This window comes from Oncorhynchus mykiss, chromosome 2 (genome assembly GCF_013265735.2).
Source record: "Oncorhynchus mykiss isolate Arlee chromosome 2, USDA_OmykA_1.1, whole genome shotgun sequence".
NCBI classification, from domain to species: Eukaryota; Metazoa; Chordata; class Actinopteri; order Salmoniformes; family Salmonidae; genus Oncorhynchus; species Oncorhynchus mykiss.
In genome coordinates, this window is record NC_048566.1 from 83,209,873 (window position 1) to 83,224,278 (window position 14,406).

At 43.1% G+C, this 14,406-nt stretch overlaps 2 protein-coding genes across 2 annotated transcripts; one reads left to right on the plus strand and one right to left on the minus strand.

The window, feature by feature from the left end:
• Positions 1–4,356: 4,356 nt before the first annotated feature.
• On the plus strand, positions 4,357–6,376 carry LOC110497849 (mitochondrial transcription termination factor 2). Its single transcript, XM_021574284.2, has 2 exons — positions 4,357–4,434; positions 4,847–6,376. Exon 2 carries the CDS (start codon positions 4,879–4,881, stop codon positions 6,001–6,003), a length of 1,125 nt encoding a protein of 374 aa, XP_021429959.1. The 5' UTR covers positions 4,357–4,434; positions 4,847–4,878; the 3' UTR covers positions 6,004–6,376.
• A 3,715-nt stretch (positions 6,377–10,091) lies between these two features.
• LOC110502187 (dihydrofolate reductase-like) lies at positions 10,092–14,100 on the minus strand. The gene is made up of 4 exons (XM_036934294.1): positions 13,114–14,100; positions 11,427–11,546; positions 10,992–11,132; positions 10,092–10,794 (listed from the first exon to the last, which is right to left on the minus strand). The coding sequence occupies exons 1-4, from the start codon at positions 13,368–13,370 to the stop codon at positions 10,734–10,736; spliced, it is 579 nt and encodes a 192-aa protein (XP_036790189.1). The 5' UTR covers positions 13,371–14,100; the 3' UTR covers positions 10,092–10,733.
• Positions 14,101–14,406: the final 306 nt, after the last annotated feature.

The window sequence follows — 14,406 nt, forward strand, 5'->3', positions numbered from 1 at the left end:
GACAGACGGGCGACTCTGGCAGCTCAGGACAGACGGACGACTCTGGCAGCTTAGGACAGACGGGCGACTCTGGCAGCTCAGGACAGATGGGCGACTCTGGCAGCTCTTGACAGACGGGCGACTCTGGCAGCTCAGGACAGACGGGCGACTCTGGCAGCTCAGGACAGACGGGAGACTCTGGCAGCCCTGGACAGGCGGGAGCACCTGTAGGGAGGAGACGGTGAGACAGCCTGGTGCGGGGGGCTGCCACCGGAGGGCTGGTGCGTGGAAGAGGCACCGGATAGACCGGACCGTGTAGGCGCACTGGAGGTCTCGAGCACCGAGCCTGCACAACCCTTCCTAGCTGGATACTCCCCGTAGCCAGGCCAGTGCAGCGAGGTGGAATAGTCCGCACTGGGCTGTGCTGGCGAACCGGGGACACCATGCGTAGGGCTGGTGCCATGTACACCGGCCTGAGGAGACGCACTGGAGACCAGATTTGCTGAGCCGGCTTCATGGCACCTGGCTCGATGCCCACTCTAGCCCGGCTGATACGAGGCGCTGCGATGTAACGCACGGGGCTATGCCTGCGCACCAGGGACACCGTGCACCTCACTGCATAACACGTTACCTGCCCGGTCTACCTCTCTCCACGGTAAGCACGGGGTGTGCAGGTCTCCTACCTGACTTAGCCACACTCCCCGTGTGCCCCCCACCCCAATACATTTTTGGGGCTGCCTCTCGGGCTTCCTTGATCGCTGTGCCAACTCCATTCGCCGGTATCCCTCCTCGCACTGTTCCAGAGAATCCCAGGCGGGCTCCGGCACTCTCCCTGGGTCGACCGACCACCTTTCTATCTCGTCCCATGTTGTCACCTCCTCCAGATAGCGCTGCTCCTTACCACGCTGCTTGGTCCTTTGATGGTGGGTGATTCTGTAACGCTCGTCTTCCTCCTCTTCTGAAGAGGAGTAGCAAGGATTGGAGGACCAATGCGCAGCGTGGTACGTGTTCATGATGAATTTATTACACACAGAACACAAAAACAAAAATAACAAAGAGAATGACACGAAACTAAACAGTCCTGTCTGGTGACATACACAAAGACAGAAAACAATCATCCACTAAACACAGGTGGGAAAAGGCTACCTAAGTATGATTCTCAATCAGAGGCAGGTGTCGTTAGTTGTCTCTGTTTGAGAATCATTCTTAGGTAGCCTTTTCCCACCTGTGTGGTGTGGGTGATTGTTTTCTGTCTTTGTGTTTGTCACCAGACAGGACTGTTTAATTTCGTGTCATTCTCTTTGTTATTTTTGTTTTAGTGTTCTGTGTTTAATAAATTCATCATGAACACGTACCACGCTGCGCATTGGTCCTCCGATCCTTGCTACTCCTCCTCAGAAGAGGAGGAAGACTTTCTTTATCCAATGTAACTCTGTGTTGTTGTTTTTGTCACACTGCTTTGCTTTATCTTGGCCAGGTCGCAGTTGTAAACTTGTTCTCAACTGGCCTACCTGGTTAAATAAAGGTGAAATAATTTTTTTTTTTTTTATCATCTCTGATAGGTTGGAGGACTTCCTCCGGAAGTTGTCATAATTACTGTGTAAGTCTATGGAAGGGGTTGAGAACTATGAGCCTCCTAGGTTTTGTATTGACGTCAATGTACCCAGAGGAGGACGGAAGCTAGCTGTACTCCGGCTACACCATGATGCTACCCTACAGAGCACTGTTGAGGCTACTGTAGACCTTCATTGCAAAACAGTGTATTTTAATAAATTATTTGGTGACGTTACTATAGTTTTTTCTAAAAAGGATAACTTGTTAATGTTTTACAAGGCCCTATGTAGTAAATCTATATTCCATATAATATTACAATAATTTGCTAGCGCGTCTTCATTCCATCACCGTACTGTTTCTTGCAACACGTAGACATTTTTGATTCACGTTTGATAGGCTTACGATACATTTTCACTTAGCCTACCATTCTTTTCCCTGCTCTAAGTGGGCGTGATGTTTATAGTGCATATGAACGTTCATAAGACTCATGAGGTAGAAGATCTGTTTATTTAATTTAAAGTATGGCATCCTTCGTTCAACCTGCCTTGCTTCCTGCTGATTTCACGCCCTTACGACTGCTACAAATGCCCTATTTTACAATTACATAGACTAGTCAAAATGTGTTGTAGACAAAACATTTTTTTACTTGACTTGAAAACTTGTGACTCTACTCGATTTGACTTGCTCTTAGAATGTACGACTTGCTCTTAGAATGTACGACTTTTCACCCGATCTACTTGGGACTCAACTTGAGACATGGACCTTGTGACGTGAGACTTGCTTGTGCTCGAATAATAGTGACTTGGTCCTACCTCTGTTAGATACATTATAACCCATGTCCTTTATCAGTGGGCTACATAGTGATATTGTATAGGTATTGGTTAGGTTTTAAAGTTCAGACAAATGTGTAATGCCAGAAGAAAATCGTATTCTCTACAGCATAAAGATGAAGTTCACACAACTTTCTCTCTGTGAATCACACATCATGTACAAACTACATATCGCTAAGGACTCTTCACTCGAACAGCCATGAGCAGACAGAAAAGGAGATAAGGAGGTTGTCAATAACTGAGTTATTTTGCTTTAAGCACCCGCTGTCAGAGCAGCTCACAGATCACTGCACCTGTACATAGTCCATCTGTAAATAGACCATCCAACTACCTCATCCCCATACTCTGTGTATTTATTTATCTTGCTCCTTTGCACCCCAGTATCTCTACTTGCACATTCATCTTCTGCACATCTACCATTCCAGTGTTTAATTGCTATGTTTGTCACGACTCCGACCGAAGGTGGCTCCCCTTCCCGTCGGGTGGCTCTCAGCGGTCGTCGTCGCCGGCCTACTAGCTGCCACTGATTCTTTTCTCCCCCTCCTTATGTGTTTATTGAGTACATCTGTTTTGAGTTGGTTATAATTAGTGAGGCTTTATTAGTCAGCCGGTCCGCCTGGTTCTTTATTAGTCAGCCGGCCCGCCTGGTTCTTTGTGCGGGATTGATTGTTGTAACCCTGGTGTTTGCATTAGATGTCCATGTTTGTGTATTTAGTGCTAGACTGTTTTCGTTTCCCTGTGTCTGGGGCATTTGGTTTGAGCACCCGTAAGTGGGGGGACCGTAGTTCACTGTGTGTGCATTAAAAAAAGCACTTTATTGAACTCTGCTTTCCTGCGCCTGGTTTCACCCTCACGACACCCAGGACCTTACAATGTTGTAATTACTTCGCCACCATGGCCTATTTATTGCCTTACCTCCCTTATCCTACCTCATTTGCACACACTGTATATAGACTTTTTCTACTGTATTTTTGACTGTATGTTTGTTAATTCCACGTGTAACTGTGTTGTTGTATGTGTCGAAGTGCTTTGCTTTATCTTGGCCAGGTCGCAGTTGTAGATGAGAACTCTCAACTAGCCTACCTGGTAAAATAAAGGTGAAATAAAGACATTTAAAAAACTTAATAACTAGTTTCTTACATTAATTATTCTATTCTCTTTAAGCATTTGGACTGTACTACAAGTTATGCAGCTAATTGAAGGGATTTTTTACAATGATGTCAGCTGCTGTGTCCCCAAAAATTGTCCAACCTCAGTCTTACTCCCTAGCCTCTACAAAAAGTAAGGGGTGTTGATTACATGAGCTACATACAATAGTATTGCTGAATAGGTAGATCAGATCTAATTTTGCCATAGTACCTGCCTGGCTGCCTGCATTCAAGCCATTATCCCCAGGTGCCTTTAAATATTATGCAGAGCTCCAATTTCCTCTCAGTCACCAGATTGGGAAGCTACATATATTTTCCTGAACTGGGCTGGAAGAACAGCCTGTGGAGCTGGTGATCGAGCAGTGTGATTAAGCCCCAACTGTGAGAAACTTTCCCTCTCTGTTCACTCCAGTTTAGCTCTATGCTGATTACAGTGATCAGTGTCTGTCCCATATGTTGCTGCTTCTGAGATGCATCGACTGCTATTTGATTTGAAATATACATTTGCCAAAATACCCTAATTACTGGAAGTGTATGGTGCAAGACCAGAGCTCTGACGGAGGAATGTAAAGATAAGAAGATAAGAGAAGGATACTGGGGGTTGTTCCTGCTCTGCTTCCTACAAGCAAGTTTAGTCAGAAGCAGAAGAAAAGCATTGCTACATTACATATCTTCTGTGATCTATATGATCTATGTAAACTTAGTTAAGTATCCATTTTAAGCTGGAATAATTTTAGTCTGCCTTTCAGTGGCTTGAGGGATGAGTTTAGATTTTTGCAGTGTCAGCTGTGCATTACCGTTCTTGTACACTTAGTTGCGCTGTGGTGCATCTGCAGCTAGTACCACACAGCCATACACCAAAGAAGCAAAGTTCAGTTTCATAACGAAACGTCACATCCGCTGAACGCTGCTAACAAACTCAGGTACTGCGATGTACTTGAAATGTTTCTGTTTGGAAAGTACAAGGGAATTGAATGAACATGCATTTTAATTGAATCAATTGTCAGTTTGCAATAGTTTTGTCTTCCCAGCATCGTAGGATGTCATTACAATTGATCCTGCTTGCCTTTAGCAACCTATCATAGCTGTCAAGGCAGCTAGCTAATTTAGCTAACCTTAGCTAGATGACTAACTCAGACATTGACAGACCAATGTTATGACCATATGACTGATGTGATATTTGTGCAATTCTTCATTATTGCTAAGTGCTGAGTTTGTTCCCTTTGTTTTGATTCACAAAAAATATATGGTTTGTATTCTTTATAGTCAAGAGTCTGTAGCAAGCTATCTTGAAAAGGAAAGGTCATATTACTATTTTTGTTATATCATCCCTAGGTCAGACCTGCACGGTCTGTGACTGTGCACCCATGTTGCGATTAGTCACAACGTTGCTATGCCGCCACTGTCAGCAGATTCGACGTCTCCCCCCTCTCAGGGCCTTCTCAAACCCGGGAGGCACAGCAGAGAACCAGGTGACCGTGGAAGCCCTCTATGACCTTTCTGTGGACATCCAGAAGATCCGCCAGCTCAAGGGCTGGGTTCTGCATCAGAGCCCTGCCTATGTGAGTGAGACGGCCAGCCTGCTGCGGGACATGGGAGCAGAGGGGCCCATGATTGCCCGGGTCCTGGAGCTCTACCCCGAGGCGGTCCTTTGCAGCCCGGAGCAGCAGCAGGCCCAGAGGGAGCTATGGAGGTCCATCTGCCCCAGAGAGAGAGACCTAGTGGGCATCATTGAGAAGTTTCCCGCCTCCTTCTTTACCTCCAGTCACCACGCCAACCAGAGGGCCAACATCGACTTTTTCCAGAGTTTACACCTAAACAAGCGCATTGTCACCAAGCTGATGGCCAGCGCCCCCCAGAGTTTCAGCTGCCCCGTGGGGCAGAACAAGGAGATGGTCTGCACCCTGCAGCAGGCCTATCTGGAGCTGGGGGGCGATGCAGCTAACATGAAGATCTGGCTGCAGAAGCTGCTCAGTCAGAACCCCTTTGTCCTCCTCAAGCCCCCGGAGGTGCTGAGGGACAACCTGCTGTTCCTTAGAGACCGGGGTTTCACCACCTCAGAGCTCCTCCGCCTCCTCTCCAAACTCAGGGGGTTTGTTGTCGAGCTCAACCCGGACAGCATGCGCCACACCCTGGCCTACTCGCAGGAGACCCTGGGCTGCTCAGAGGCTGAGCTCCGGGACATGGTCCTCAACTGCCCAGCCTTGCTTTACTACCCTGAGGTCATCCTGGCTGAACGCTTCGAGGGCCTGCTCAGAGCTGGAGTCACTATGGCTCAGATTACACAGACTCCGACCGTTCTGGAGCTGACCACACAGATTGTAAGTTACCGGATCCAAACACTGCGGTCATATGGCTATGATGTACGGACAGGCAGCCTACAGGCCCTCAACGGCACTAAGAAGGACTTTGAGATGAGTTCTGGTAAACTGCAGCTGCGACGGGAAAGACCACTCTTCAACCCTGTTGCCCCGTTAAAGGGTGATGATTGACCTTGATTTCATGGTCTAAAATGCAGAACATTCTTATATCACCATAGGGAGAACTTGAATCAGGACTTTCTTTCAGCTGAATGGTATTACTGAGTTTAGGAGATGAGCTTGCCTTGAAAGTAGTCTTGCACAATTCCTCCCCAAAGGCATTTAGCCTGGGGATAAGATTACCTTGAAAGAGGCAACGCATCATTTTATCTGTGCAATATTTAAATACTATTAGGATAACAATAATATTTGGATATTATGATGCAATGTTGAATACGTGTTAAACAGATGTTTTGCTGTGTGTTGGGAATTGCCTGTGTATTGAAGCCAATATGTGTCAAAATAACCCCCTCAAAACATCCTAATAAAACAATTGTATTGATTATTCATGGTTTTGTGTATGAAAGGTATCATTGAGGGTACACTTTTATAAACAGTAATGAGCCATAAACTTATTTGCTCTACAGCCAGTGTCATTGTGGATAACATCATCTCAGTGTCTTGATGGCAGCATCACTTTTGTCCCCTTAAGCAAGTGTTTTTTACAGGTTTTGTTTTATTGGCTGATAAGATTACTCTATTAGTCTTTGAAGTGCTGAAATCAAATACCAGGTCATTTCTGCCTGACTGGAAAAGCAAAATATGATTTCTTTGTTTGGATTTGCAAGAACTTTATTACCTGTGTGTATAGGTCTAACACACACTGTCATGTCTGATTTGTCATGGGTATAGATCTGATATTGATCTTTCAAATGTAGCTACCAACTTGGCTTGTATTGAGAACTGAAGTGGAGTTGCATTCAATATTCGCAGAAACTAATTTGGTCAGCTTTTCACCTGCCTTACACCTGCCGTGGTTTTAGATTAGTGCGCACATGTTAATTCAGGGTAAAAATCACTATGCGGCCTTGCTGAGCATATAGGCCTACCCCAAATACTGTACTGTAAGCTTATTTTAAAGGCCTTGCTGGGAGTTTAAAGCCTGCTGGAGCCCTTGAAACATGCTCAGAGTGCTTTTTAATGGAGAATGAGCAGCACAGCTAACAAAGTCATGACTTTATGCTCCAAGGTTTCCAGCTCACTGCCAACCAACAAACTTTTGGCAGCATCTGAACCAGCACCCTATTGCCTATAGAGAACTACTTTTGACCAGAGCCCTAGTGAATAGGGTGCCATTTCAGATGCTTCTATAGTCTGACCAGAGCCCTAGTGAATAGGGTGCCATTTCAGATGCTTCTATAGTCTGACCAGAGCCCTAGTGAATAGGGTGCCATTTCATACGCTTCTATAGTCTGACCAGAGCCCTAGTGAATAGGGTGCCATTTCAGATGCTTCTATAGTCTGACCAGAGCCCTAGTGAATAGGGTGCCATTTCAGATGCTTCTATAGTCTGACCAGAGCCCTAGTGAATAGGGTGCCATTTCAGATACTTCTATAGTCTGACCAGAGCCCTAGTGAATAGGGTGCCATTTCAGATGCTTCTATAGTCTGACCAGAGCTCTAGTGAATAGGGTGCCATTTCAGATACTTCTATAGTCTGACCAGAGCCCTAGTGAATAGGATGCCATTTCAGATGCTTCTATAGTCTGACCAGAGCCCTAGTGAATAGGGTGCCATTTCAGACGCTTCTATAGTCTGACCAGAGCCCTAGTGAATAGGGTGCCATTTCAGATGCTTCTATAGTCTGACCAGAGCCCTAGTGAATAGGGTGCCATTTCAGATGCTTCTATAGTCTGACCAGAGCCCTAGTGAATTGGGGCCATTTCATACGCTTCTATAGTCTGACCAGAGCCCTAGTGAATAGGGTGCCATTTCAGATGCTTCTATAGTCTGACCAGAGCCCTAGTGAATTGGGGCCATTTCATACGCTTCTATAGTCTGACCAGAGCCCTAGTGAATAGGGTGCCATTTCAGATGCTTCTATAGTCTGACCAGAGCCCTAGTGAATAGGGTGCCATTTCAGACGCTTCTATAGTCTGACCAGAGCCCTAGTGAATAGGGTGCCATTTCAGATGCTTCTATAGTCTGACCAGAGCCCTAGTGAATAGGGTGCCATTTCAGACGCTTCTATAGTCTGACCAGAGCCCTAGTGAATAGGGTGCCATTTCAGATGCTTCTATAGTCTGACCAGAGCCCTAGTGAATAGGGTGCCATTTCAGATGCTTCTATAGTCTGACCAGAGCCCTAGTGAATTGGGGCCATTTCATACGCTTCTATAGTCTGACCAGAGCCCTAGTGAATAGGGTGCCATTTCAGATGCTTCTATAGTCTGACCAGAGCCCTAGTGAATTGGGGCCATTTCAGACGCTTCTATAATCTGACCAGAGGTGGGAAGAGATCCAGTTTAACAAGACTGCTGTAATCATGGCAATAACAAAATGAAATGTACATGTTAATGAATTTGGGTTCTCCAAAGGGTATTTTTATAAGATTTGGTCTAGTTCCGAGTCATGTACAATTTCAGAACCAGTCGGCTATAAGGATATGTTTGGGGACATATTGCAGTCCCAAAAGTTCACTTTTATTTTCTACAGTTGGTTTCAATGTCAGTGACTTCTCCCTCATACATTGTCACACTGAGTTATATTCAGTAACCTCCAAATTGGTGCCATCATTTTAAAACAGAGTACTACCCACTGACCTATTTTGGTACAACCTGAACTTGTTTTATGAGTTCAAATACAGTATGTTTTCTGTGAAAAGGTTTGCTTCCATTTGAGTTTAATGAACAAGACCATGCGAAGTGTATAAATGCAAATTCCGTTTTCACTTTTTTCTCCCTCTCTCTTCCTTGTTCGCTCTCAATGATGATCCACTTTCACCACGTCCTGTCTGCTGCCCTACGGCGACTATGTCAGTCTGAATTATCTCTTAAAGCAGGAGAGGTTAATAAGAGGCAGTATAAATTGTTATTTTTCATTTCAAATGTGACACCCGGTATTATTAGCCAGGGTTACACATTGTTTTTATGGGGCATAAATCAGGGTAAATATGAAAATAGATGACACCTGCAATTAAAATGTATGATTTTCAGCTGCAGCGATAGCATTGTAGAGTATTAAGGTGGTACATATTCCATGTCTGAGGTCAGTAGGACTTGGAGAATGAATGTGTGCTCAGAGACCACGGCTAAGCATCTTTCTCCTCAGCTGTTATAATACCAGCATATCCCATAATGTGCGTCCCAAATGGCACTCTATTCCCTATGTAGTGCACTACTTTTGACCAGGTCCCATGAGGATTTAGGTGCCATTTGGGACATATCGATAATGTCCCTCAGTAAAGGCGACCCTTCTGGGATACATTTGCATATAGTAATTTCCGTTGTGTTGTGTGTGGTATACACAAGTTGTCTGAGTGGATGTGGACAAGAAGTTCTTTGATACACAATTATATAGAGGATATAAGGTCCTAATCTGTCTGACAGTAATCAGTCAGTTTAAGTCAAGTTCTAAGAAACTGGTTCACATACCACATCCATGACATTGGATAAATGTTGTAATAAGAGGGAGGGAAAATGGTTTCAGGGGCCGTACCCACTCTTTTCTCTATGTCCTGTCTTATGTCTCCATCTAGAGGATCACTTACTCAAACACTGTATACTGAAAGATGGAGTTGAATGAATTATTACTGATGACAAGTATTCGATTAGCCATGATGACAAATACAATATCACGGCAAGTTGAAGAATTTAAAGGAACTGTATTTAAGTATCATTACAACTTACATCACTACATTGCAGACATTCTTCAATAGTAAACATTTGCAAGAAATCTAATGGCTTTCCTACACCTTTCAAGAAACATAATTCGGAATAAACGTTCAATAATATATATTTCCTGTATCATTTAAAGCACCAGTTGACATGAAACACTTGAAATCATCATAATTACAAGTATTAAAACAATTCCAGCCTTTGGGTGGTGACTCCATACCGTAAATTGCCATATGATATGAAATCTTCAGTCATAAATCTTCATAAATATCAGAGCATACGTTAGAGCAAGAGTGGCATGGGGTGAGTCATAGCAACGTGGGCACTTCCAGGAACAACCCCGTCCCCCCCCCCCCCCACAACCCTGGTGCCCATGTTGCTATGACTCACCACAGGCCACTCTTGCTCTGACGTAGGCTCTGACTCAGAGAGAGCCATTGGTTTGGACCTTGCAGAATATTACTGATGAGGGGAGAGGATAACAGGGGATTGATTATGCATCAGACAAGGAAGGCCACTATATGGGACATCAGTGGCTCAATCGTCTGGGGCAAACATGAAAATCTGTCTATATTTGACAACACATGACATGACTAACAGTAACAAAGCTGACTGGGATGGACATGTTGACTAATTTGATTCATGAGTGTTATGGAACTGTGCTGATGCAGTCACAGACACATGAGATGAGAGGCAGAGTGGGGCATTTGTAATATACAAATGGATAATGATTTTTTATTAGAATTGCACTGGCCAACAGAACACAAGGTTCCGATAGGATACCCTTCTTATTGTATGTGGTGTAGTAAACATTGTTTATTGCATTCATGCAGTTCTTCACTACATGTTATGTTAGTTTCACGAGTAGATCTGAATAAACATGATAAAAATAAAATGGGATATACATGGGTAGAAACCGACATCAACTTAACATCTCAATCCACAATGCCAGTTAAAAAAGGCACTGAAGGTCTGACAAAGAATAGTCAGAACGTTTGTATTTATTCAGCTCCACAGATCTCCCTCTTTAAAATGTAAATGTAACTCCATTCTCCTCTTGAATCTCATTTGGTACTCCAGGAAACCTAGTTTGAGGTTAAGGGAAACAAAGGGACAATTTAGACAGATTGATGATGCTTTCTAACACTTGGCCTGACGTGTGTGGAGTGGACCTGGTCAGTCTGAACAGAGAATATATCCACTTATCAAAACAGTCCAAAGTGTAAGGAAACAGTGCTGCACTGCTTAGAGCCAAGAGAGCAGAGAATTAAATACGCTTCCTCATCTCTCTTGTTTTCTAAAAATGCTTTGGTCAAACTGCGGGAAGAAGACATCACAGTGGAAGTCAGCCATGATGTCAGTGAGGTAGACACGGTCACACCAGGGATGCATCAGGGCGTTCTGATTACAAGGGAAAGGTAATGACCTAATTTAGTGGATGGACTGTCCTAGTATAATGAACAACTTAATCCATTTTGATCCACTTAAAATTCCTAACCCATATATTGGATTTAAAGTCCTGGGCCCATTTTAATAATGCAACTCAGAGTAGTGCTGATCTAAGATCAGGTCCCCCCCATACATGTAATCTTATTCATTATGATCTAAAACTATAAACTTATCCTAGATCAGAATTCCTACTCCTAGGTTTTATGAATAAGGGCCCAGATCATACTGTACCACAAACTTCCCACCATCCACAATGAGATACAACAGTTACCTGAAAGACCTGTGGGCCACCCAGATAGTCTCCATCAGGTCACAGAGGGGTTGCAGCAAGGCCAGGCCGACACCACTGTCGAAGTCCTGACAGAGGAAGTGGGCATGCTCCGGGACTGTGCTGGGAGGAGTGAGTGACACAAAATAACCAATCATTTCGAAATCTATATTGACTATCTTTGACTCTGTTTTCAGTAGGCTAAATGATCGACTGAAATTATTTACATGGCCAACTTTGAATACCAGACTCATTGAAGTTTAAAAACATTTTGTTAGGTTGTGGATTGTGTGTGTGATTGGTAGTAGGCCTAGTGTGATCATTTGGAACTAGTAACTATTAAGTTCCTAATAGTGGATATTGCTTTCCAACTATCAATGGCTGATTAACTCAAGTTGTATTATCTATACTTGTTACATAAAAAGTGCATTTCAACCCAGCTTCATTGTCTGCATTTCCCTGTGCTCTACTATTTCATCATACAGTTGGCACACTGTAACCTAAAAGCCATGGATTCATATTGGAAATCAATCAAAATTACCTGGTTGGGAGACATTTGTGGTAGTGTCCAAAAATAATTAGAATTCTGTCCTGTGAACGCATTATTTTATACATTCATTACCATTGGACCAATATCCTTTCGCAATGCTCCTGTCTATGGACTCAAAGCAGTGAAACACAACTTGAAATGTTTTATTCATATTGAAATACACGTGGGGTGAATTCGGAAAGAGTGGGACATCATATAAACTGGGACAGCTTAATCCTGACGCGTTCATTTACTGGTCTGACAATAGAAAATCTAAATCATTTTTACTAAAACCTTGCAGAGAAATGACATGACCAAAATCAGACCACTTCATTGGTGTGACATATAGAGCGGGGCAGAGCAAGCTTCAAACAGGAAGCTCACCCCATAAAGTACATCATAAAATTGTGATGTAAATGTTCATAGGCCTACATGTACTGGTGCATCAAAACACATAAAAAAGTTTCCAATGTAATGTTTACATTTTGTAATTCAGCCTTTTTTTTGTCCTGCGTTACCAACTATATCTAGCTAAAGTGGGACAGTCTTAAAGTATTTTCCAATGGAGGAAAGAGATACATTAGCGACCCCCTGTGCTTAGGTTAGAAAGGGCTCTACTTCTTGTCGTACTATATCCTGTAAATGTTCTTGTAGTGTTATTTGAGTGAATTCAGAAAAAGTGGGACACTTTTTGCATTTCAGTCATCTGTCTGTCACCTCTTCAGACGTCTATCTAAGATATTAGCCAAACACATGATATATTTCTGAAATCCTCAGATGTTTCCTAATTACACAACATTTTACTTAATTGTAATTGAGGTAGAATTAGGACTATAATTATGGTGCCCCAGTTCATCTAACCTGCTGTCCCAGTCTACCAAATGTGAACTGAAAATATGGTTGACTCAGAGTACAGAAATGGTTGTGTCATGTCTCCTGTGAATATGATATCAACATTTGTTTATGTGACTAGGAAACATCTTGAGTATTTCAGAAAAGCCTATTTTCTATGAATAATAAATTATCACATTGTTATCATTGAATAATGCAAACAATCACGCAATTGTGTAATTTGTAATGCTGGGTTTTAAATAGCTTAAATTTGAAACCGTTACATTATATAACATTGCCTAATCTCAAAAAAATAATGAGTTTTCTCACGGTAAATGCCATGGCAACTGTTCATTTTGTCCTATTCCCATGTTGATGCGCGCTGCGGCGATGAGCCGCAGAGGTTTCCTCTGTACTTTGTCCGCACACATCGCCGATGCAATTGAAGGTATAACTGTCTGGTTTACAGACAGTTGCAACGTGGTCTCAGAGCAATTCGTATTATTCAGTAAGTAAATCTGAGAACTATAGTATAATATGTTACATTTCGTATAGTATGTATGAATTTGTGGATATCCATCAACCATTTCGTATGATATGTTACGAGTTACATGTTACGAATTGCATTAAGTACAAATGGCTAGGGTTAGGGGAAAGGTTTTAAGGTTAGGATTAGGGTAAGGGTTAGCTAACATGCTAAGTAGTTCCAAAGTAACTAAAAAGGAGTAAGTAGTTGCAAAGTTGCTAATTAGCTCAAATACAAAAGTTCTCAACCAACCATATGTAACCATACCAAATTTAACATACCATAATAATTTGAATGTTCCAGATTTGAGTTTACTATCTTACGTCTAGTCTATGAGACCAGTCTGCAAGATTACAAGTGTTTATATAATACACTGATATGCAGGCAAGTTTAAGAGGATAATTTAATTGCATAATGACAAAAATCACTGATTTGTTCTTCCGGGTATGACAAAAACAACTGTGGACATCAATGGAGGCTGCTGATGGGAGAACAGATTTTATATGGCTAGAATGGAGCAAATGCAATTGGAGCAAATTGAATGGCATTCCATTCCCTCCATTCCAGCCATTGTATTTGATATCTTCACGATTGTCTGATCCCTCCTGATGACCCAGTTGGACATGAGAGGTCCACCAGGAGGGATCAGCCAATGAAGTTGGAAGTCCCACCCAGTTGACTTAATTTTTATGGTGGAAGCCCTCAGTGGCGCTGCCCATGCTAATGTAACAGTATAACTTTAGACCTTCCCCATACCCGGGCGCGAACCAGGGACCCTCTGCACACATCAACAACAGTCACCCACGAAGCATCGTTACCCATCGCTCCACAAAAGCCGCGGCCCTTGCAGTGCAAGGGGAACCACTACTTCAAGGTCTCAGTCCCCTCGCACCTATTTAGCGCGCACCACCGCTAACTAGCTAGCCGTTTCACATCCGTTACACTAATAGTCTTTTGCGCACACATCTGGAACAGCTTTTTGTGGATGCAACGTGACCAAAGTGGCTGTCCATGTTTACCACAGATTACAGCATAGATACATTGCAGCAATTGGAATCTTTTAGTTTTGATTCATTTTACTTTGCATCATTTTCACT